The sequence below is a fragment of the Pocillopora verrucosa genome, chromosome 1 (genome assembly GCF_036669915.1).
Source record: "Pocillopora verrucosa isolate sample1 chromosome 1, ASM3666991v2, whole genome shotgun sequence".
Lineage (NCBI taxonomy): Eukaryota > Metazoa > Cnidaria > Anthozoa > Scleractinia > Pocilloporidae > Pocillopora > Pocillopora verrucosa.
This window is the reverse complement of record NC_089312.1, coordinates 23222592-23247898: the sequence shown is the minus strand read 5'-3', so window position 1 is coordinate 23247898 and position 25307 is coordinate 23222592. Positions and strand designations below refer to the sequence as shown.

Here is a 25307-nt window from a genome sequence, read left to right as displayed (position 1 = left end):
CGGATACAATTCGATGCTACAGAAACCTTCGCAGGTTTCTAAGTCGAAAGCTTTTGTCAATTAGAGTACACATACACCACACGTGTGCTCTAAAACTTTGAAATTTAGTGGCCGCTCCTAGATATTTTTTTAATTAGCGCACCCAACAGTTTCAAAACATTTGTTGTTTATAACTATGGCCACTGGAATTTCTACACGATACATCGACACGGTAGAATCTCGAGCCTGATTTGCAAATTTGAAAATAAATGTGTCGTATAGTTCAACAAAACAAAATGGATTCCCTTTCGTGTTTGATAATATCACGACGAGTCACTAAAATTTTTACTATGAGAATTTTGGGCGTTTGCAACACACTCGCCTGCTGCCTGATTTTCATACCGACAAAGCAAAACGGGTCTGGTGGTTAATTCCGTCGTACGAGTAGAGAGTTTGCTCGCTGTCATAGATCGATTTTGATAACGGAACGAGCAATTAATTTTACTTTTTTTTAACAACTATTCACCGAAGTATCGGAGGCTAGTGGTCGATATTTACCGTGTTACGAAGCGGCGTGGTAAATATCCACCACTAGCCACCGACACCTAGGCGAATATGCTGAAACAGTGTGATAATATAGCACAAACTTGAATTATTTTAACTCATTTATTCCGGCAACGATCACAATTTTTCCGGATATAAATCTAGCGCGATTTACTCGGAGGCGAATAGCAAAGGATATTAAGAGTCTGAATAGCCAATAAGAGCGCTTCCAACGCTATCCGCTGTTTTAGTATTTCATAAATAATGATACACAGCTACATGGAATATTATTTGCGTAATGAACCGATCAATGTAGTGACAAAGTGACAGAAGAACCCCCTTCCCTTGTGATGTGATTATCTACAGATAAGGGTCATAGACCCATTCATCCATTCATTTGCATAGCTCGAACATGAAAACTTCGTGCAGCATCGCTTTGTACACGTATTCACACGAGCAATTTTTACACTTCTTCCAAAATCCCCCAAATAGGATTACGAAAGATGTAATTTGTGCCTTGTTATGTAGTTAGGTTTCGTTTTCGATTAAATTTATTTAGCTATTTTTTTTTCTAAAATCTTGTTATGTTCACACCAGGTTTTACTTAGAGCCGTACTCGCATACCTCCTTAAGTAATTGTTATCTACTTGTGTATCTCATGTTATTCATAGGATACCCTAAGACCCAGAGGGTGGCACCATTGCCTTAGTTAGGGGTACACGTTCCTCATTTTTTTCCACCTGCTGGTTTTTAGGGTTTTCGTGTTCGGCTTGGTTTATTTAGTTTTTTTCCATCGTAATTATAATAAACCCTTGTAAATATATTGGTGTTAAATTAACTGTACGGTGGCTTGGCTGGCAAACGCGCCCAGATATCAACACCTCGAATGCCCGGTTGACTAAGGGAAGCAAAATGTTAAATATTTCACAGCTGAGTGCTACGTGTTATAAAATTAGTCATATGGGACAAAACTAGATATGCAGCTAATTATAGATGGTTTGTTCTTTTGTTCAGTTCGGTAAATTAGACGTTATGCATGCTTGCATCCTACTGATGTACTTGTCGACCGATTTCGCCATGATCACGTTAAGTTATCTTTAAGAGATAGTCAACTTTCATTGATCCAGCACGCTTACAACCGCGAGATGACTGAACTGATTTGTCAAACAGTGATAAACGAAGAAGATGGAGGTGCAGGTGACCCCCTCAGGATGACGACAAAGCTGAAAGAAGGTAAAGCTGTTCGCGCTTGTACAGAATGGTGGTTTTATCGAAAATGTGTCCTTGTCTGTCTCAACTAATGTTGCAGATGCTTTTCTTCTAATTATTATTTTCGTGGGGCTGTGAGTTTGTAGGTTTGTTTGTCTATTTTTCATGATTTCTTGTTTTTTTTTTTGGTGACTAAAGCTCTAAAACTCCGTAATTCCGGCACTCAGGCCATTCATCACCATATCATCGAGACAGCCCGGTTGCCGAATTCAAGCCACGATATGAGTGGTATTTGATTCATTGCGGCAAAATTACTAGCTGCTTACTTATATCCCCCCAGGCTGTAATTAGTGACACCCGTTTTAAAATACCGTCTTGTGAATGAAAGAAAGCCAGTAAAGCTGATTTACCCAGCAGGATAGTATCATGGAAACGAAGAAATGCACATAAGGGGGTTAGGAAATGTTGAGAAGCTGAGCGAGTGTTATGCCTTTAAAGAAGCAAAGCAAATTTTTTTCATTCATTCTAGTGATATCTAACCAACACCGTTCTAGTAATGTATTGACACGTAAGCACGTTAAGCCAACAATGATCCTCTTTGTTCCGAAGAATATCAAACGTTTTAAACTCCAACTTCCCAAACTTCCGATACAGCGATTTATTTGCCTTTATCAGCATGTAGTTGACAGTCAATCATTACCCGCCAACGTACTGTAAAAGCCGTCTACTATTTGTTAGCAATGCAAGGTAAACGCATGCATGTCTGCTAAGGCAAACATGCGTGCACACTTGGAAGTTTTTAAGTACTTTAAGTTATAATTAAGTTAATCTGATGTAATCATACATCTTAAAAAAACAGACCCTTACAAATTTAAACCGGACCAATAAGTTTCTGATTTTTCTTTCAAATACCAAAATCCGAGAGAATGATAGACCCGACAGACTGATGCTTGGCGGTCAAACTTGAAAGTCCCTTTTTCGGTGAAAGCATGCAATAATGCTTTTTTTCAACGCCGTGCATGACTGAATCCCCATCACAGTTTCCTCTTACTTCGTAAAAAAATTTACCCTGATAAAAAAATAATAATAAAAAACTGAAAACCTATCATTTCATTTTCGGTTGGTGGTGTTGTAGTTCTTAGACTGAGGTAATTTAGAATAAAAGGAGTTTCAGTTAAATGAGGTCATATTTCCATCCATCTATTCCAGTCACCTGAATCTCCTAGACCCAATTCGACTAATAGGACTTAATTTAGAGCTTTGGTTTTATATGAAATTTTCATGAATTTATACAGGCGATGTTATGTCTTCTAGCTTTGGTTAATTCTTACAAGCAAATTTCATGTCTCCCTGACGTACAGGTGAAGTAAAAATCGAACGCCTCCTTGAACAATTTCCAGAGGATACGGTGGAAGAGATTAAAGATGTCATTACAGCTGAAAACTTATGCTCCTGTCAAAATCCCTGGAAAAAATCCTTTCAGGTAAGTCAATCCAATAAGGGAATAGTAAGTACGAGGCCAATAGCGAAAAACAAAAACACGTAGGGTCAAAGAGGCTATCCATATAAGACTTCATCCCAACAACATCGATAGAGATAGCGGAATCGACGATTCCGAAGCTTGGATACCCACGATCAAACAACACAACAGCCGATTTATGAGGACCTATGAGGCGATACCATCTAACAACCGGAATAATACTAAGAAATCGAAACTAATCGAAATGCACCAATAACAGTATATCAACGTGCTACAAATAGTGACAAGTAAACAATAGACCTCATCGCCTGATGAAGACAAGCAGTATTTCAGTCGAAACGTCGCGATCTACATCAAAAGTGACTCTATCGTGAGACAAACGAACAAAGTTCGTCTCCTATCTTACACCACGATGAACAACAAGCACATATATTATTAAAAGGTTTAACTGAAGTTGACTCAATGTCATTTAGTGATAGTTAAACCAAACGACTTCGAGGAACCTTGTTTTATTTATCCGCAGGTATTTATATATATATATATATATATATAATTATATATACATATTAAGAGGAAAAAGGGGACGTAACTACATTTCCCGACAAGCCTGTTTCGTGAATCGCTTCACTCTTCAGGGGTTTAAACCCCTGAAGAGTGAAGCGATTCACGAAACAGGCTTGTCGGGAAATGTAGTTACGTCCCCTTTTTTCCTCTCATAATATTTATCCTGCTCTGCTTCAACGTATTGAGCACTGTTCCACGCGAAAATCGACTTGCAGACTTCCTAATTATATATACATATATACACATATAATATACATATATTATAGCCTATACTGGGAGCAGAATGTTAAGGTCGTTTCAGTGGATATTCGGCGACTTATTTAACAAATAGAGAAGCCTTGTCTCTGCCCTGTTCTGTTGTAAAGCACGCAAGAAGCGTTTAGAGCACGAAAGAAGTGTGGGGAGAAACACTCGACCACGTCTCGTGTTTCTCCCCACTTCTTGAGTGCTTTAGCCGCTTCCTAAGTGCTTTACAATAGAACAGAGCACAGTCAAGGTTTCTCTGTTTGTTTTATAGTAAAGAATCTGTTAAATTCTCCACGCATTACTTTCAATTTTTCAAACAAACTTTATTCTAAAGTGAACAACAGTGTCGTCAGCATGCTCTATACTCTCATAAAGCACGTTACAATGAGCCAATCAGAATTTCTGTTAGAATGGCTCAAACAATCTAATTGGCTGTACAAGATTGAAGCTGTCAAAAATGTTAGAGCATCAAAGTTAAAAAACCATCACAGTTCACATTCCACAATAGTTTACAAACTTAATAGTATAGCAGGTCGAATTTAACTCTTTCTCCTGGAGCCATTTAGTGTCTAATACAGAATCTGAAAGTGAAATGTTAAGTGAAATCCGGCCGAATTGTGGCTCTTAAAACACGCAATTTTTTTTACGGATAACAATTAGAAAACAAACTATTTAAGCGTGTGTTTAATGAATGAACGACAGCCGAATTTACCGGAACATGAAGATTGCTTGGGATGACAGCGCCGTAAAACTCGGCATCAGTGTCTTATGTGGCCTTCCACTCAACGCCTCGGAAAGGATATCAGAGCAAGCTCTTAGTTGTACTCTCGAAGGGCGGCCGATGTAATTTCTGACGCTTAATTGAATGTGATGACCGGAGATCGCCATGATCAGCTAGCCGCATTGGATCTCAACTCGACACCGTTATGATTAGTATGAGTTTTAACAGTTACGCCAGTTTGGCTATATTTTTTATCATTCCTATTTTGTTCTGTTTTGTTTTTGAACACGAAACTATACATACTACACGAGTGTTAGCTGCCTTTGATTTTTATTACCCTAAGTAAGCTTGCAATCTAACCGAGTGTGAAAACCTTCAAAACTCCGACTGTCCATTTCGTTTACTCTTTGAGGATTCTCGTCTCTGCTCACGTTATAATAACGTCAATTACGGCGCCTGGCATTTTTACAAACCTTTGTTTGGTTCTTCTGTTGCTATTTGCCGACTTGCCTGTTCGGAAATTTCACTTTCAATGACAGAAAAATAACTAGGGAAAAGTCCTGGAGAAAGCCGGACATACTACAATTTGGCAGATAACGTGACAGCCTTAGATTAGCTCTATGCTCTATACTCTCATAGAGCACGCTCTTTCAACCAATGACAGCGCGCGTTACATCCGAACTTTATTATAAAATAACTGATATAAAGCGGAAAGTCTTAAACGCTGTGAAGACGTTGTCCGTTTCTGGAACTGTTAGGAATCCAACTAATTAATACTAGGTAACAGAGGACTGGGGATAACAAATGATAGAGCGGTCTATATACCGAGTGTTGTAAGACCAGATTTAATAGGTCAGTGGCAATTATCGCTTCCAATTAAAACAGAGGAGCATCTCTAACGATCACTACTTCAAGTTCAATTGCAAGGATTCAAATTTAAAAAGATCAAACTTTTAAATAGTTTTTTTTACCATCTTAACAATAGTGTAATGCAAAGCTCAAGAAAGTTGCCCAAGAACGAGATGAGAACGCGGAAATCCTCAACAATTTGGCGGGAAAGGTTCAAGACTTCTCCGTTGCGTTGATGGACCAAGTAACCCCAACAGAGGAAAAATCCATTGTTAACAATGCATCTTTACTTGATAGTATAACTCAGCCAGCAATTGACTACCAACAGAAGAAGGTGAGTGAAGTTCCTCTTATTATTGTCTGTTATCATTATCCTCAGTGTGATTTTTATTGTTATTGTATCCGGCAATCAATGTGATGATTATTGTTGCACTTATTCTTCGACATTTCCGTTTGTCGTTGCTTGTGTCAGTAATTCTTGTATCAAAGGGGAATAACTGATAAACTGAAAACTTCAGATAAGCCAGCAGGACTAGTCACATAGTTAATTCTCCTGAAAGTATGTCATTTATCTAGACATGTTGTCCTGTGGTACCTGTCGTACGCAACAACTGACATCTGTTCACGCGCTCGTACGTTAGATAATTCGAATAAATTTATATCACTATGGGACAGTTAAGAATCAATCAGCGGTTTGGGTACGGAACGGCTCAAACTTGGATACGAAACGACTCAACCTTTGGTACGAATCGACTACATTTGGAAACAAAACGACTGGGTACGAAACGACCACGGGTAAGGAATGACCGCACACCATTTTTTCTAGCTTTGCAATGTAAAAATTAGTCAGTACACTAGCCCATACACTCTTCTCAGCCGCTCGGGATATTACTTGGGCTCGCTGTTAGTCCATCAAGGGACGAACAAGACCGACGAGTCATCTAAGGGGCAGGATATTAGTCTGGGCGGGGTGATCTTCTGCCGTAAATGTGAAGTTAGCTGACTATTCCAATCCAAGAGAGTAGGCAGGGGATGGTGGATACGGATGGCGGCCTCAACATACCCCATGACGTCTTGGCATTAATCTAACGTATACCTTACCAATTCCCTCACATCTAATTATTTGCAGTTTATTTCTCATCGACTGGTGTACAGACTGTTTAAAATTAGATGGAAGCGGGGTTTGCCATCCAAATATCGACAAGGAATGAAGGCGAGATTGACGGTGATTTCATTCACCATACTGGAGACGATTTTGACTCCCATTTTACTTCCCCTCATTGCCTATTTTTCCTACAAGGATCAGACATGTCTGGAGAGAAAAATGCTCAGAGGTATGGACACTTCCTTCGAAAACAGCCATTGCACAACTTCGGAAGGCCTACTCTAGGGCCTTGGCACACATATAATTTGGTGACTGTAAAAGAGAACTTCTACTTCACGGCTCTTTTTTAAATAGAAAATAACTGAAATCTCCAAACAAGATAAGTTCATGAATACCAGAATACCGGCCTGTATCAGATTACCATACTTAAGAAGATCAAAGATTAACTACTACCTAAGTAATTTAAAAGATTTTTTAAGGACGAGCAGCTTTGCAAACTCAGGGTCTTACCTAAGGCCGGAGGGAGTTCGTCACGACTACTGTTTACCGCAAAGTAGCCATATACTTTTATATCCACACCTATTCTTTTCGACTTATTCCATAGTCTTTAGCCTTTAAACACATGTGCATGCATAATACCAGAAATGATATGGACTCCCATTCATCTAATAATCTACATTTCGAGATTTCTTTCTTTGCTTTTCGGATAATACCTAAGGAAACTGTTCATATCACCTGGGTCCAAGCTTAAAATAGATATTTCATGCTAACACAGTTACGATATTATAAATAGCTTTATCACTTTCACAAAAGATCTTTTGAACTAATTCATTTCTATTTATAATGTAAAAAGAGGACTTGAGACTTTCTTGTAAATTATTTTTTTGTGATCACTCGCCTTTGTCACGTACAACCACTACAGGAAACGCTTTATGTGCTATCTTTTTTTCTCTTTCAGATTTGTACTTGAATTACTTGAGAACACCATTCGTAATTTCTATAAAGGACCGACTCAGTCAAGTTGTCCACTTAGGGCTACACTTTAGATTATGTGTTCTTGCCTCGTCCGTCTCCGTGAGAACCGAGGAATGGCTAACACTGATATTCTACATAGGCTTCATGTTGTCTGAATATCAACAGTACCGGAGTTCTAAAAGCGCTAAAGAAAAACGAGTTCGAGTTTACCTACGGTTAGTAAGATGACCGGGACAGTCTTTTAGACGCTCTGTGTCTGTTGGTCCTATAAGCAATTATATTTGTTATTAATGGAAATCTTTCCCCTCCCCCATAGCTCGCCTTACATCAGCTAACGATTTGGCTGGTCTGCTGTTTTTGATAGAGTGACATTCGTCTGTTTGATCATTTTTCACCGTTGAGGTTAACGGAGTAGAACGGTTGGTCCGAAATTTCTTATTGTCGATAGGCTTTTGCTTTTTTGCTTTCATATTTGCAGCGATTATCTCTTTGACTGACATAAATACCATCAGAAGAGAGTTTTGAGATGCTCACCTAGGACTTCATGTCAAATATGTAGATAAATTTACTTACTTCTTCTTCTGCAGAAATATGTGGAATTACGTTGATATGGTAATCCTGGGTTTGTTCTTTATGATGCTTGTTCTTCGATGCTTTACTTTAAACGAAACAGACCCATATCAGAGTCGATTATTACAAGTGGTCAACATCCTATATGGCATCAGTACTCTTCTTCTGACTCTAAGGTTCTCGAGCATTCTGGAGGTGAACAAAACAGTTGGACCTCTTCAGCTTGCTCTGTTCCGAATGTGTATCGACTTACTGATCATTTTGACGCAGTTCTCTTTCGTTATTATGGCTTTTTCTGCGGCTATCACGAAGGTATACGTCGCTGAGATTTCCTTTCTGACGCCAGCACACCAAAGGGAATCAAACGAGACGGGTCGACTTGAAGAACTCAACGAAACCGGTCGAACAGGAGGGTCTGTAGAAAGAGTTTCCTACTGTAGGATAAGTTTTTATCAGCATGTACCAAGTAGACCTAAGGAGTTGCTTTCCTTTTTCGTGAAAGTTTATGCTTTTGTGTTTGCCCATTTTCTGAAACAAACCGAAAGTTAAAAAAAATATATACATTTCTTAGTAAGTCGGTATACCAGTGTTAATACGCTTTCTAAACTGTTACTTATACTAAGACAAGTTTTCATTTTCAGGTTTTGCACGAAAGGAAAATCAGCCTGGTAAGTAAAGTCTATCGGGTTCCCTCAATCTCGATTTGAATATGTACCACTGTTATGGAATAATTCTTACTATTCATTACTTTTGACTGTTCACTACCTTTTCTTATCTATACAGAGATGATAAACTTTGCCAAGAAGATTTCTTGGCCAATTTATATTAATACAAGCTGGTAATGAAGGCAACGCGACTAACTACTAGCGAACTGCAACGGTTTAATGGCGACAACAACTCAACGACATTAATACGTCTGCCGGGTGCACTAGGTTGAACAACGAAACTTAACTCGCATGCATAGCTAACGACGCCAGCGAGCAGAGAATTTTGCGATCCCAGGAAAAGCTCTTCAAGTGCCTGTATAACTAGTTTCCAATCAAATACTGCACGTGTAATTTTAATAAATTCTTTAACTTATATACGGAGGAGATTGTATCATACTTCCCTTATCTTGCAGTTTACTCCAGACGTCTAAATATCTTATTTGGTCTGTATTTGGTCTAACCGAATTGGACACGATGGAGACTAACGACGATGGGTCCGATTATGTTGTCGGTATCCTGTTCGTTTCCTTCTTAATCATCTCAGTTGTTATGCTGGTCAACATCCTGATTGCCTTGCTCACAAATACTTACAACAAGGTCGAGGTAAAAAATCTCTGTCCTTGCATCCGCCTCCCACCCACCTATTTCAGCTTGAAATGAAGCAGTCCGTCTAAAAATCGATTTCAGTTTAAGCCTGTGTTGTAACTAATTTCAAACGAAAGCTTGCTTTTGAAATGCATTTATATATTCCCAGTGGTTTGAATGCCAAACTACATCCATAGAAAAGAGAGCTAAGGTACCAAGCTATCCGGCCAGAAATATTCAATAAAGACATGCTTAACACCTTCCAATGCATGTAACCTTCACTACGTGCTTGGATTTGAATGGAAAATCTCACTGCTAATCAAAGATAAATGAAATAAAACGACTCACTTCAGGATGACTTTGTATCCTTATCACTGTTCAAATTCACAACGCAACTGTCCTTATTTTCAGACTAATGCAGACCTAGAGTGGAAATTTTTTCGCGCGGTGGTAGCAGAAGAATATAGAAGATATCATCCCATTGTTGTTCCGTTCAATATCATTTCCTTACCAATGTCTTTCCTCTACACCAAAAAGTATGGAGACAACCGAGCAAAGGTTTGATTGATGTTATGATGGTAAAACCTTTGAATTTCTTGAATCACTCTCTTAAAGGAGAAAAAAAAACAATATTAAAAGTTTTGATATTCAGACATGAAAATGGTATACCTTAAAGGCCTATTATCAGTCTGGGCCATAGACAGTTTGTCCATACCACTTCCCGTAATACGATTGGTCTAGACAAAACCAAAACAAACCGATATGGCAGAAAGAGAGAATTGGGAGGATACTTTTTATTGTTAGATTTCTCGTGGCGGCTATGTTATATTGCATAGTAGACAGCAGAACAGAATGGAAAATTTCAAGGGAGACATTACTGACATGTTTATATTGGCAATATGACCGAGTAGAGTCTAATTCGGTCTGTAATCATACAAACGATTAACGAAATCGGACGACCGCGAGGTAATGGTCCGATTTTTAAATCATGAGTATGATACCAGACAGAATTGGACGAGAGGAAGTCCTGTTACCAATTAATTAAACTATGACAGTGCCAGGTATAATACGTAACCTTTTTCGGAAATTTGTCAAATTTGTTCGAGAAGTTGTGAGTAACTGTCTGTAAGGTAAACTAAGCTGCGGCGTTTACATTCTCATCCCAAATAAGGCTCTCCTATTTCCAGGAATGTCTGCAGTCCAATGATATCTTCTGTCTTTAAGTTTTATCTTTAGTTGCCTAGCTTGACTTAAATCAGTTTAATTCTGAATACTAATTATAGAAATTCTAACCTCAGAGAGTTAAAGAACGTCAACGAAGGCATGAAGAGCGCTGCAGATTGGAGCTCTTTCCTGCACTCACAAGGCGATACCTGGATAAATATGGAGGCTCATTTCCACTGTCAAGTATGTGAAATATAATATCCGCTTTCTGATAAGTGAGCAGAGTTTATTTTTTGAGTGACCTTTTAGAACTTGCTATCCTTGATGATACGAAGAACTTGCATGATGGCTTAAACTGTTAGAACATATAGTTCTCAACTAATTAAGAGAAACTTATTTTTCATTTCTCTGTTGGCTCTCTCTTCTTTGGTTGTTTCAATTTGTTTTTATTTATGTATTATTTGTTTTCCAAACCTCGATAGGAGGTTTCTATCGAAAATAACACCGTAGATGTCGTGCTGAAATCTAGCGCTAATTAAATTAGTGGGTGAGCGGTATCCTTATGCTTATCTTGCATAAAAAATGTAGAAAAGCATCCAAATATAGCATCAAATGAATCTAAAGTTACGAGTGCGTATTTGCCAGGAGTGAAATGAATCTGAGAGACGCCAATTATCGTCAATATGAAACCTTTTAGGTGCTATTCTGACGGTAAACATCACCACAGCATATGAATCCGCTTCAGGGTGTCCGTTTTCCTGACAATTGCAACATATACTGGCCGAACTAAATCCTATCAGCTGTTCATTAAAGCCTTTTCCAAGTAGATATTTCAAAACAATAACAACTGAACCTGTTCCATTTGTAGATGAGGAGAAAATCGACCTAGTAGCTGACAAATTTGATCAGCTTGCCAACAAAATAGACGTAGTTGCCAACAAAATTGAACAGCAAGAACACAAACTTGATAGATTATTGGAGGTGATGGAAAAAATACATCAAGCTCAACAGGTTAGACATTATTTGCTTCTCAGTTCAAAATGGAACTTCAGTAAGAAAGACAGTGCACTAAAATATACCGTGATAGAAATTGTATCTTATATATAGACGTTGTCTTGCGATCTATCTTTATTTTACGTTGAAAGATTCTTTACTTAGACAGCATTCTTATGAATTGAAACTAATGGTATCTGTTTCCTCAGACTCCTGTAGAGTTCCTGCATTCACAAGTTTCCCAACACAACGATGCTGTCGATCATCAATTAGATAAGAATATACAAAGGCCTTCTGGAGAGGCATCGGCTGACTTTTAAGATTAATTTTATCCCTAGGGAATAATAAATTGTCAATGGAAGTAAAATTCTTTTTTTGACGAATGAGCTTGTAAGAAGGCCGAAATAAATATTTTGTCAGGACACTGCAGGGCGTAGGTCTTAGCCCGCCGTATTATGTGCAGTTAACGAGAGGTATATAGGAAGGGGTATAGCACGCTATCATGAGTCATCAACGCTTCTGAATCAAATATTTCAGAGCTCATTTTAATTTCTATCATATCTTTTTGGTTAATTTTTACTTCACTATCATCTAGTTTAGACTTTTTGAAGCTTCCGTAGGATGGGCGAACAGTTTCTGGAGCTAGAGCCTTGGCTCCCACCCACATTTCTTACCTATTTTTCTGGCCTACGCTCTAATCGTTCTTCCATTGTAAGCGGTTGCTTAGCTCCGTTAACCAGACGATTCCAACGTTTTTGTTTCGTGCGTCAGTGTTCACTCTGACTTAGTCTTTCTAAATACTCTTGTACTTTGGTTTATCAACCTCACTGGCTTGGATAATTTGTGCACATCTGTGTGTGGGAGATTTTGGTCCAAAGAAGTGGACTTCCAAGCCTAACTGGCAGTTGTACTCAGAGTTTGTTTGATTAGTAAGTTTATCAGCCTAACTGGCCAGAACGATTTGTGCAAATGTTTTAAGATTTTAGCTAAAGTAGTGGACTTCCAAGCCTAAATGGCAGTCGGACGGAAAGATTTTACAGATTACGGCAAGTTTAGTTCTTGCGCTTCCACATAAATGGACTGAAAAATAGCTCTTGTATTCTTCGAATTCTTTACACCGACATGGGACTGCTTTCATGAATTTCCAAGGACGAGAACTAGTCTCTGGATGTGACATCATACTGCTGTCAGCTAACAGTCGCTGCGCACTCTTAAATCAACTTAACGTTGTTCATCATGACATTGGCTCTCGCAGATGTTATAAGTAAAATAGTGTTTTGGGTTGGTTGTTGCCAGGCCCTTCCCAAATTAAATTATTTGGCCACAAGCTTTACCGCTTACCTGCTGTTTAAGTTTTAATCAAATTTCTGTTTCTTAATTTCTCCCAATATTTTTTTGCTTTTGTTATGTTTCTGAAGGTGAAACCCCGATGGTCTTTACGGTATGGATCAATAATCAAAACTTCTATAATCTTAGTTGATAATATCTTCAATAAGCCCTTTTTTTAAGTTACCTCTGTTTGCCTATCTGTGTCGGAAAACTTACTTACAACTGCATCTCGGTTTGAGTAGAATTTTTTGGGTAAATACGTGTTTCCTTACACCAACGAGGCCTTTATGAAAAAAAAAACTTACTAGGTAGATACTAAAATCCTAAATTAAGGAAAATCTAAAAGAAAACTAGTTAAAAAGTTCCATTCCTACTTTTACGCATTTTATCGGACCAACTGACATTTCCTTTAAACTGTTTGGATTTAGTTCCACTCACGATCTGTTGCACGATCTAACTACTAGCACCTATATGAAATATTTTCATGTTATTGATCATAAGCAGAACCTTGTGTGTTTTATCCTTAATAATATACATGGAAAAATTACTCAGTTCTGATTGGTTAATTTTTTTCAAAGACCACAAATTGCACTCGCCCTACGGGCTCGTGCAATTTTGTTAGTCTTTAAAAAAATTTGCTCATGCTTATTTATTCCAAATTGCACTCGAAATCATGTGATTACCTATACTAATACAGGCGAACCTCGATTATCCAAATTCTCTAATTATCCGGACATGCCTCTCTAGTCCTATTTCTATGAATATTAATTAGTCATATTTGAGATCTATAACAACATTTTCCCATCAAACAAAGCGCATGTAATGAAGCACTATATCTTGCATCATTAGATCTTCAAAGAATGATAGAATTAGCGACCACACACGCTGTAGCAGCTTGAAACAGACTGATTTACGTCATCATTTCAGGTCGACGTCGTACTGAAAACGTTGTTGGTTAGCTTTAACTTTTTGAAAATACTTTTAGCAAACAATAATGCACAATGATTTAAATGATCCTTCATATACTAGTAGACGTGTATTTTAAATTAGTGATTTATGTTTATATACAGGTAAGCCAATCGATTAGGGGCAAACTAAACTAAACGGACACCCATACCTAAACTTGTCTTGCGAGCTGTACTACATTCAATTTTTTAGTTTTATACTGAAAATCTTCTCTTTATGATTAGCCCGCCATCAGCAACTAGATTACTGGGGTAATGGCATCTGATCGATGAACAATGGCAAGAATTATATCCGAAGTTAATGAAAGACAGGAAAGACGCGAGAAAATCAAGAGAAAACAATGGGAGAGAGAGGGAAGATCAAGGCGTTGGCTGGGATATGTCGATTTCACTTAAGTTATTCTTAGCCTGAAGTGGAAAACATTGTTGTTTCCTAATGTAAAGGTATAACAAAGAGTTCATCATTCGCTTCTTAGAACAGCCAAATCCAGGATTTTTGGTATAACGACAAGTTTACGACGGAGGCTTACTAGTTCTTTCAAAAGATTCTTGATTAAGTGCTGTTAACTTTCTGTTTGAACTTGTACAGGAAGAAGAGGAACAACTGTGACTTGATTTTACCTTTACCAAAAACTGTCAATAAATGCTTTCCCACTCTGATCCTCCATACTAACTGTCTGAAGTGTAAGACCGTAGTTCTCTGATAACCAGAGTGCCTTTGGAACTTTTTCTCTGCAATTTATAATGCAAACATAGTTTTTAATTACTGTTGCAAACAAAAAGTATATCATAAATTATCATGATGCTCCTTTTCGTGTTCACAATATGTCACCATTAAATGTTGGATGGAATTTGTGTTTATATCATGCTCATGTTTAGTTTAATCCTTACCTAATTTCCTTAAAATGCCTCTGTTGTTGTCGCTTCCGTACATTATAAATCTTCTTGCCTCGATGACCATCCTGTTTTTTGTTTTTTTTCTTTTTTTAATGCTGAACATTGCCTCGTAAAGCTTCGCTGTTTTACCTAAAAATTCAAAACGGTTTGAAAGGTTAAAGAAACTATGATACTGCGCTGGTTGGGAGGATAACAAGATAACTTTGGTTTTATCAACTCAGTTGCCGGGATAATGTAAAATGGCCACCGTAAAAGCTTTTTTGCTAATAAACAGGAGTTAAAAAAGGAGCAACTACAAAATGCTTTCTTATCGTCAAGTTCAAATTATAATCGTTTGTTTTTGATGGTCAGTTCTTCATCTTTCTTTTCTTGGTGCTGAATGGCGTCGCATTTCATCTGGACGAAGACTAACTTTACACCAATACGACGATCGCATGGCTTTGCGGCTTTCATTGTTGGTCATGGCTCTCGATTTATCCATTAGATGTTTAACTCTTCTGTAGACCGTCAGTCCAACTCGATGACCACAAGATGATGCCAGCTTATACCCTAGCTTCACCAAACTAACGTGCAGGTTTCTGAAGATTTCGTGAAGAGTGCGAAAGTCTCTAACTTGCCATAGGACCTCTCCATTCATTTGGGGACAAGAGAGTGGATCAGAGCCTTCGATGAAGGGTAAACAAAGACGAAGCAAGGCAGGATTGGTCAGGAATTCCGTGAGCTTTAAAGACAGCTCTCGATCGACCTGCTGCATTTCTTGGACGGAACACATCTCGATTATTGGCGTCAGGGAGAAAAGTTTCTCATAAATGAGAACAAGGCTGTAGTTTTGGAAAGTTATTTAATTATGCGCACATAATAGTCACAAAAAAAACCATAGAGAAGGCAGTTGCGGACACTTAGGCCTTACAATTTACGCAATTGTAAACTGTAGCTTTTTTATGCTCTTTTTTTTGCATAATTGTCAAGCACTATTTACGCGGTATTTGTTACTTTCGATGCTTAAAAAACCTGTCGTTAATTCCTTTTTGTAAAGTTTTTGTGACCGTTTCTTTTAGCACCTCTTGATCAACTTCAGCACTAATCACCGCGGATCATGTGCCACATTGTTAGAGGAGGCGGAGCTAGAGAAAATTAACATATCCGCGGGAGTTTTGGAGAAGGGTCCCACCGGAGCCCGTGGAAGACAAATTTAGCAGAGAAGCCGAGGCAATAAGTGACATTTCCAGAAAATCACGATTTGGTATGACTTCCATTCTATGCAATCTCCGAAAATTTATCCATAAGGTTTTCCTAACAATCAAGTTAAAATAACCGTATGGTAAAACAGCAAAAGAGTTTTTCCCTTTCACAAAATTACGTCCATAAGTAAGCAAAGGGCTTTTTCCCATGCAGGCAAACGTGTAAAAAAGCGAGTTTTAATACCCGTTTTGATGTCTTTTAGACGTCCTAAAGCAACAGTAAAGGTATAGGAGGCTTCTATAATCTCTCCTCTTCAAAATCAATATGTTAAAAGTGGTTTATTAAAAGTTTTTCTTTTTTTAGTAAAAATCAGAAAAACGTGCACCCCTCTTGTGATTTTCAGGCCATTTTCTCTATTGCGTGGCGCGCGTTTCGCCAATTCAGTTTCAAATTTACTGCTGGTCAGTCTTAAAAAGTCCCGGATATGTCGCGGCATTCTGCACGATAGGGGGTTTGATATTAAAAGGACCAATCTCTTTACTGCTCGCCAATAAATCAATCTTACTTACAGGCGAACTTAATTTAGAAAATTTCCGTAGATTAGCACACTACTATCGCAGTGGTGGACCACTTCTGACCACAAGGTTCGCGTTTTTCTCCGTCCAAGTTGAAGTAAGTATTCTTCAGTGGCACGTTCAAGTTTGTGCCTTTGTCTTCAATGTCACTTGTTTTCGTAAGTGTTCTTTTCAATTTCTGTTTGGGTTTTCGGTGCTATTTTGTTCATTCATTGAGAAATTAGTTTCAATCTTTGTTCTTCTAGCCGAATGAGAATCAGTACCGTATTCGCACGTGTATAGGCCGCACTTTTTTCCAAATAAATTTTGTGCAAAATGAGGGTGCGGCCTATACACCGTATAACTTAAGAGCCCATGGCTGTAAATATCGAGAATCGCTGGCCAGGCTAAAAAAATCGAAAATTCTGATAATTTGTCTGGAAAACCCTTTTAGGGAGATGTATTCAAAAAAAATATTTCGAAGTTTGAAAAATCAAATGTTTCCGAGAAAATGGGGAAAAACGAAAATTTGGGTTTCTACCCAATTAATTATGCAAAAAATACAGTAAAATTGACCAACTTTAGTGTGCGAGTACTGAAGGAGGATGTTTGGTAAGAAATCGGGGGTGTTTTTACTTCAAAGTATAACTCATTTGATTTTTATTTGTGGCATTTTAAGGAGCTTTGGTTTAATTTTAAAATTCACATGATTTTTTAACAAAGTGCTGTCAAACGCTTGTTGCAAAAAGCGAAAAATCGAGCAACTTCAAGCCTTCAAAACGCGTCTTGGCATGTGAGAAATCTTACCAAACTACATGCTGGCACAAAGTTTGGTCCTTATATGAAAATAATATGAAATAAAAAATCTGGGTAATTCAGAAAATTGCCGGCAAAATAAAAGAGTTTGCAACGCACTGTGGCCAAGGTCAAGAATTTGGATGATGCAAATCAGTTGTAGAAATCGTACTTGAGAGCTACGAAGTAAACAAGATAGTTAAAGATGGTTAAAAACTCTTTGATATGGAAATGATTTGAAATTATAGAATAAAAAATCCGCAGACATTGCAGAAGAGGGCTGTAAATTGATGCGTAGATACGAAATTTTCTGTTAATTTGAATTGCAGAGACTGTTATTGTCGACTCGCTATTTCAATAGCACTACCTACACCTAACTATAGATAAGGGCCGCTTTATAGTTCATCATTTTTGTTGACAAGTGGTTTATTATCGATATCGTTCTTAGTTGAATAGTTATGTTTTCTGCAACTGCGATAATATTTCTTTTGAAATATCTTGGATATCTTGGAAAAAGTTATGTGAGTAAACAAAGTCACGCAACACCGCAAGCTTCTGCTGTGAAGTTTTTCACCTCAAGATAACAGCCCAACCATTTTTATGCTATTTACTCTTATCTTTTTCGGAAAAATGGCCACATTTCTGTCATAAAACTTGATAAAAAGGACTTATGTCACGGTAGCAATTATACCGTGTTGCAGTCCGGGGGATAATTCTCTATGATGCAATCACGGTCTTTTTCTTAAAGGTAAACACGTGCGAGGTTTTTCATAGAGCATAGACAGAAAACGATGTCATTCTGTAGCTTTGCTTCTCTTCTTGGAGGGGCTTGTGGTGCAGGTTCTGAAAATCCAAACATGGCTGACTTTGTCAAATTGAAAGACTGTGCTAGAGATCAAGTGTTTCCATGTCCAAAAGAGGGCTGCACGCATAGTTTCCAACGGCACTCTTCTCTAAAAAAGCATCTCGCGTTCGGAACATGCACAAAGACGGTTGAAAGGGAGACACTTCTTGGTAAAGCGAAGGTTAAATATGCTGCAAGGCTCGAGGAAGGTTCAAGTTCCGTGCCAACTATTCCTCTACCTCATGAAACCTGTCCCCGTAGCGCTGGATATGTAACACTGCCTGAAGGCTTCGCTTTAAAACAAGTAAAGAAAGTTTACCGGTTTAACGAAAAGCAACGAGAGTACCTGACTTACCATCGGACAAGAAAGCGGCAAGAAGGTCGACGCGGAAATTGTTGCAACAGAAATGAGAAGAGCAAAGGAACTGAACGGGGAGCGCTTGTTCAGTGTCTCTGAGTTTTTTTTACTTAACAAGTAGCTTCATTTTTTTCCAGAATGGCAGCAAAAGTGAAACAGCAGACAGTTCCCTGCGCACAAGCTGTAACTGAGCAAGATCTCGTTGCTATGGAGGAAGAATTTAATTTGTCAAATGCTAAGGAGTCTATTTTTGAGCAGTCAAATGTAACTCATTCTATTCATTACCAACAGTACAACTGTTCCATGGTCGAGAATAACACACTCAAAAATCTTGAACTCGCATTCTTAAAACTCCTTTGCGAGAGTTTCAATCTTGCATTACCACCTGGGGTTGATCATAGAAAAAAGGCTCTGCTCGAAGACCTTGTTAGATGCTGCTCTTGCAGTGCAGTTTAAAAGGCAAATGACAAAAAGCTGCTTCAAAAAAATTGAGTTTTATATGAACGTTGATACAAAACGGGGGCCGTGTAGCATATTTTGGATCGGAGGAGCTATTGCAGTTCCCAAGTAGTGTGAGCTCATTGGCACCAACTTATAATTATCTATGAGGGCCCTGGGGCCTCCCCTCCGAGGAGGGCCTCCTTTTGTCTGTTTCTTAGTACGCCTTTCTTAGTACAGAAAGACTGCTGACAGGGTATCCTGGGGTATTCTCCCCCGGCAAATTTTGAAATCTAGAGCTTCTGAAATCACCGGAAACACGTTTCAATCCAAAGGAAAATTTGTCAAATTTTTAATTCAAAGATTAAAATTAATAATAATGATAACAAAAAATTGTTCTTGGTGGGGCCACAGCCCACTCAACCCCATAGCTCCGCGGTCCCCGTATTAAAGGCGCAAACCGGAAATGAAAAAGTCCCCTTCGAACTGCACTTGGCAGTCAGACAGGATCAGGCCGGCTGGATGTTGTTCGATATAGACTCATAAAAGAATTTATACAAGTAATATAAAACGAGATATATAGGACTGGGTGCTTTAGAATGGAGTTTTGACGAAAAAAGGATTGTGTCCGCTTTACTCGGCAACTTAACCTTTGATCCAACGTGACAATTGTCACGCAATTGAAACATTTTGCTTTTCGTCAAGACAGTTACGAGAAATGAAACAAAAAACTCATTGGCTTAAAAAACGAATTAAACGCTATTAAATGCGGATCATTATTCTTGTAAATTTCATGTTGTAGCCGTCAAAAGAGCCTTTCCTACACCAGAACCGTTAGGCGGTACGATTTCTACTACTGATTTGCATCATGCAAATTCGTGACCTCTGGCCACAGTGCGTCGCAAACCTTTATGTTTTGCCGGCACGTTTCTGAGTTACCCAGATTTTTTACTTCATACTGTGTTAGTATAAGGACCAAACTTTGTGCCAGCATGTAGTTTGACATGATGTCACACATACCAAGACGCATTTTTAAGGCTTGAAGTTGCTCGATTTTTCGCTTTTTGCAACAAGCGTTTGACAGCACTTTGTTAAAAAATCATGTGAATTTTGAAATTAAACCAAAGCTCCTTAAAATGCCACAAATAAAAATCAAATGAATTATACTTTGAAGAAAAAACCGATTTCTTTCCAAACATCCTCCTTCAGTACTCGCACACTAAAGTTGGTCAATTTTACTGTATTTTTTGCATAATTAATAATTAATAAGGTAAAAACTCGAATTTTCGTTTTTCCCCATTTCCTCGGACACATTTGATTTTTCAAACTTTAAAATAATTTTTTTGAATGTATCTCCCTAAAAGGGTTTTCCAGGCAAATTATCAGAATTTTCGATTTTTTTAGCCTGGCCAGCGATTCTCGATATTTACAGTCACGGCCTCTTAAATCTTTTTATCCCAGTTTCCCTCTTTCATCAAGAGGCAAGGCCGCTAAGCTAAGTTTGCTCGTGTCCCCGATCACGAACGCAATTTCACGCGATCATTACTGAGGAAATAAAACAAAATGTTAGTGTACTTGGAATACAAATCTAGCAAAAATTACCCAGGTATCTTTCTTTTACCTTTTTTTGACTTTAAGACCATTTTGAAGATATGACTAGCCATTTTTGTTTGCATTTGCAATGTTTGTTCGATGATGTCATGCCATGCTAGATTATTCATCGCGATGAATTTTATGATATAAACAAATATATCTTGGCGGTGTGCGGCACTCGCCAGGTCTTTTGCCCTTTCGAGAAAACGTGAAATAATTTTTTTTCAAGAAAATATGGTCAAAAGTCGGGGTGCGGCTTACTCACGTGCGAATACGTTAACTTGATTGTAAAATAATAATAAATTTAAAATCCTTTTTTACAAACTTCATCCATACTTATGTCATGAAGGCAATAAACCGCACTTTTTATCAGCATAATAAACCACTCTTTGAGTGTTCTTCCGACATACCGCGTGGTTTATTTCGTCAGTAAACTGATAGAAATGCAGTTTATTTCTAAATGATATAACTTAGACAAAACGTGCGCTCTGATTGGTAAAAATCTATGGTGCCACGCGGAACGAATTCCCAGATTTAAATTTATTGAAGGCCTTTGCTTTAGAAGGAACGCAGAGGGCGCTTTGAACGCCGCCGAAAAAAAACGATAAATATTTTATTTTTCTAACATTTATCAAATGTTGCTCTCAAAATGCATTTTAATGTGCCATCCACGCCGGGCTGGCGCGTGCCGTGAAGTGGAACTTTGTCGCCCGCTGTTGTTTGAGATTGTACAGCGGAAATGCGAATAAAAGTACAAAGCAGTTTTCAAAATGGCGGCTGAAAATAGCATTTTGAATGCTATTGTGGCTCTTCGTCCTTTACGTGATGAAGTCGATAATTTCTTTTTGTTTGAAGAAGAAGTAAAAACAGCTCTCACTTCAATTTTGAAAAAAACCGTGTGGGCCAAAGCTCTTTGAAACGAGCTAAAATGTCACAAATTCCAGCGACAGCACTCCTGGAAGGAGAAGTGAAGATGTGGCTTAAGATGCTCCATAGGCGCCTCAGTCCAAGAATGAAGGCCCGAAGCGCTTGGACTGTAGAGTTTAAAAGGGCGATGTCCTCGGAAATATTTTCCTTAATTTTACAGATGGTTAAAAAGGCCCGTTCCGCTTATGGTGTTGTGCACAACGAAGAAAAACACACAGATATAATCTACTATAACAGAGAGAACAGACTGATTCGAGATTTTGCCCAGTTATCTGAGCTAAGCAGAGACTCAGTCCGAGAATTCCTTATTAAGCAGAGTAAAGGAACAAGAAAAGGAACTTCAAAAGTTTCCATAACTTCTGAAACGCCTTTCACCATCACATTTATTAAGAGGACATAGCAAGTGGTGGGTATTGTCTCAAGTCTCTATATGCACCATTGACTTGGTTTTCAGTTTCTAAGCCCTCTAGATAGTCTGGGTCAATTTCATGAACAGTCCCAATGTCAATCTTTTTTAACTGTTCTACAAGGTTACTATAAGTTAGAAGCTTTGGAACCTTACAGCCTTTACAAATTGAAATACTTGTTCTTTTCCCTGGTTTGCCTTCATTTGATTTCATTGAAAGCACCAGTCTTATACTTTTGTACTTTCGTTTCCCCATTACACCACTTGCATAATATGTTGCAATACTTCGAACAATGTTGTCATCTGACTTTTCAAATTCTAACACACTCTTCTTATACTCTTTACAAACTATTCTATTGGTCAACTGCTTGTTCTCTGTCACATATTTTGTTAACTTATCTAACTTGCATCTCTTTTGCAGAGTGTCAAACATTCCCTTGAAACAGGCTGAGGAATGTTCATTTGAGCTCCCATGAATTTTGGCAGCAGCTTCAATGGTTTCATGCCTCCTTTTTCTTGCGGTCCTTGGTCCCAGTGTTGATTCTCCATTGACAAGTGCAGTAGGGCTTCTTGTTCGTGCCTGAGATACCTGTCCCTGTGACTAAAATATTGCTAAATTAGACACTGGGTAGTAACACAATTATTTAAATTAGATGTGGTTGGATGATAACAAAATAGATATTTAGCCAAATCTTACATTCAATATGTTGAAGTTTACAATTTAGAGACACTGTCATTTATGACAGTCTTTACTGACCAAATGAACACAGGCACTCCCTCAGGTTACTTGCATAGGTACCGGCATAGAAGCCTGACCATGGCTGTCATTCTGGCACTGGCTCTGTGTTAAGTGGTTAGTTCACCGAAATTGAACTTGCAAAATATTTTTTTTTATTTTTACAAAATTGAATATTTTTCTGTTCACATTATTAATAAAATTTGGCATAAAATTAAACCTCATCCAACCACTAATCAATGCAAACCTACAGACTTAGTTGGAGGTTGCGCCCAGCAGTTTTTTGCTGCATACTTACTGGTACTGGTAAAACAACCACAATAAAGAATCAAGAGTATACTCACAGGAATATTTTCTAATTCATTTGTTATGTCTTTGAAGTGTTCCCTGACTGTGGCCAACTGAAAGCAATTATTATACAAGTGATTTCATAAGCACTGATTGTTTAATTTCAAGTGTCATTTAGAGTTTAAACACATAAAAAGCTTTTACCCTGTCAAAATTGAAATTCAAGCCTCCCCACACATGGACCTCCACCACTTTCCTATAATCCTTTGTTACAATATTCTCTGATATTGAAAATAAAAATCTTCCCAAAACATTAATACTGGACAAATTTATCTCACCTTTTCTTGGGCTCGCTGGACTTTTTTGTACTCTGCCGATAGCTTGCGATTTTCATCAACAGCTTTCTCCCTTGCAACCTTGCGAGCTTTCATGAATTGAGCCAAGCGGCATCCTAGAAATTAACTCATAAAAAACTAAGGAAAGAAGGCAAAATTAGGAAAACAAAAATCATAGAGCTTTTGTCAAGGCTTTGAAGTTTCGGTTCGTAGCACAAATTCTCGGATAAGTAGAGAAACTTAAAAAACTATCCTAGCCAAAAATACGATAGAAACGACAAATAAACCTTACCTTTTCTTTTACTATTTCCTCTACTGTCTCTTGCTAAGCGAACATCGAAGAAACCATGGCATATTTAGTATCAAAATGACGGGAAAACTGTGTACTTTCAGCACATTCGAGTTTTGGCGCCTTCGGACTAACTCCAGGACCGCTCGGAGGCAGTTTTCAACAGGCGTTAACTCAGTTCCAGGCTTCTCTAAAAACCACACGGTCACAAACGCCATATTTGTGGACGCTGATTGTTCCGCTTCAGAGCGCTCACCAGCCCGGCGTGATCGAAGAATATTTCAATTTGGACGGTGAAAAAGCTAACTTTGTGGTCAGAATTGTTCTTCAACTGCGATAGCTATCCTATAAACAATCCGAGAAGCTCTAAGGACATCCCAAAACAATCATTCCGTACCAGAGAACAGCCAGATGCATACTTCTCATAATCAAATCGATATCAATAGCAGCACTCAGCGACATACAGACTGCTGTCCCCCTAACCAGTTCCATAAGATTTTAAGAACTATTTAATTTATATTAGAGTTGACTCAGTGTATTTGAATTTTCAGCATTTGAATTGCTGACTCGGCGCACTCGACCACCATGTTTTTGTATGGCGTGTTTCATTGAGATTAGTCGATTAAAACCTAAGGTCTATCAGAGGTAAACGCCATCTTCATATCGCAATTCTGTATTTATAATGAAGTATAGGGTTACAGGGAAATCTTGCCCACTCCTTTCCAGGACGAAGAAGTTACGGATCCCGTACATATCGCGGTTCATTTTTGAGCTAGAACTCAATTATTTAGAGGAGAATTTTACGCTTATATTGGAGATACTGATGGAAAAATACATGCAATTTTAATGAAACATGTATTTAATCTTACGAGCTGAGCGCGTTTCCGCCAGAAGTAAAAATGAATCTGAGACACGCCCACAAAAGACTTATTTTCGCGTTTCACTGTCATATTCTTATCTAAACTCACCAGATGACCAGTGAGAGCTCGCGCACTATCTCATTTATTTTATAAATACGGCCATATCGTAAGTGACATTATTGTAAGTAATGTATTCTATTACATTGTACTGTCAAGTACTATAAAAAATAATTAGTTTTATTACAAAAAAGAAAATGAAAAAAATTTCGGCCATACATATTATTTCATCTCAAGGATGAATTATAGATTTCATAAGAGCTTCTTCCTGCATTGCTGGCAGCGCCCGTTTCTTGGCGTTTTTATAGACCTCGACTTCATCTCAGTCTGTGAAACGCGTAAGAAGAAGCCAGTCAATTTCCAGGCATCTCAATCGCACGCTTGAGCAACAATGCATATATCTTTTGACCTATTTGCCGACAACAACAGCACTGCCTATGAATGAAAGTTTACACATAAGATTCATTGCCTCCAAAAATGCACCGCCTCCTCATTACCGTGAATGAGTGATATGTCTAATAGCAAGGGATTTTTATTCGATAGAGATCACGTTTTTCTATGACTGGCAAAATGAACTTCTTCTTAACTCTTATTAATTTTAGACACAAAATTGCAGCCTATACATTGACTTTCAATGCAGCCAAAGTATATAATAGTAGTTGTTTCGTGGGTAAAGTGAAGGCAGGTGTTAGTGAAAAATATGCAGTAAAGATACGAGAACATATGGCGCATTTAATTAACAGTAAAAAATAGCCCAGTCATCA

The 25307-nt window shown here is 38.1% G+C and overlaps 3 protein-coding genes across 3 annotated transcripts; 2 read left to right on the top strand and 1 right to left on the bottom strand.

The window, feature by feature from the left end:
- Positions 1-1629: 1629 nt before the first annotated feature.
- On the top strand, positions 1630-6981 carry LOC131796730 (uncharacterized). The gene is made up of 4 exons (XM_066162154.1): positions 1630-1755; positions 3093-3214; positions 5728-5925; positions 6721-6981. The coding sequence occupies exons 1-4, from the start codon at positions 1668-1670 to the stop codon at positions 6979-6981; spliced, it is 669 nt and encodes a 222-aa protein (XP_066018251.1). The 5' UTR covers positions 1630-1667.
- Positions 6982-7747: 766 nt separating this feature from the next.
- On the top strand, positions 7748-12277 carry LOC131796729 (short transient receptor potential channel 5). The gene is made up of 8 exons (XM_059114330.2): positions 7748-7886; positions 8259-8654; positions 8883-8909; positions 9362-9551; positions 9945-10091; positions 10832-10940; positions 11566-11708; positions 11900-12277. Exons 1-8 carry the CDS (start codon positions 7816-7818, stop codon positions 12008-12010), a joined length of 1194 nt encoding a protein of 397 aa, XP_058970313.2. The 5' UTR covers positions 7748-7815; the 3' UTR covers positions 12011-12277.
- A 9661-nt stretch (positions 12278-21938) lies between these two features.
- Positions 21939-24388, bottom strand: LOC131796784 (uncharacterized). Its single transcript, XM_066161976.1, has 4 exons — positions 23630-24388; positions 23341-23475; positions 23059-23115; positions 21939-22579 (listed from the first exon to the last, which is right to left on the bottom strand). The coding sequence occupies exons 2-4, from the start codon at positions 23431-23433 to the stop codon at positions 21959-21961; spliced, it is 771 nt and encodes a 256-aa protein (XP_066018073.1). The 5' UTR covers positions 23434-23475; positions 23630-24388; the 3' UTR covers positions 21939-21958.
- Positions 24389-25307: the final 919 nt, after the last annotated feature.

Bases quoted from the DNA above. Each gene is read 5' to 3' on its own strand.
- LOC131796730 (XM_066162154.1), top strand. From the start codon at position 1,668: ATGACTGAACTGATTTGTCAAACAGTGATAAACGAAGAAGATGGAGGT. The intron at 3,215-5,727 runs GTAAGTCAATCC...TCTTAACAATAG, and splicing joins CCTGGAAAAAATCCTTTCAG to TGTAATGCAAAGCTCAAGAA. The intron at 5,926-6,720 runs GTGAGTGAAGTT...AATTATTTGCAG, and splicing joins TTGACTACCAACAGAAGAAG to TTTATTTCTCATCGACTGGT.
- LOC131796729 (XM_059114330.2), top strand. From the start codon at position 7,816: ATGTTGTCTGAATATCAACAGTACCGGAGTTCTAAAAGCGCTAAAGAA. The intron at 8,655-8,882 runs GTCTGTAGAAAG...TTTCATTTTCAG, and splicing joins GAAACCGGTCGAACAGGAGG to GTTTTGCACGAAAGGAAAAT. The intron at 11,709-11,899 runs GTTAGACATTAT...CTGTTTCCTCAG, and splicing joins AAATACATCAAGCTCAACAG to ACTCCTGTAGAGTTCCTGCA.
- LOC131796784 (XM_066161976.1), bottom strand. From the start codon at position 23,433: ATGAAAGCTCGCAAGGTTGCAAGGGAGAAAGCTGTTGATGAAAATCGC. The intron at 23,116-23,340 runs GTGAGATAAATT...AATTGCTTTCAG, and splicing joins TCCAGCGAGCCCAAGAAAAG to TTGGCCACAGTCAGGGAACA. The intron at 22,580-23,058 runs GTGAGTATACTC...GCAATATTTTAG, and splicing joins ATGAATTAGAAAATATTCCT to TCACAGGGACAGGTATCTCA.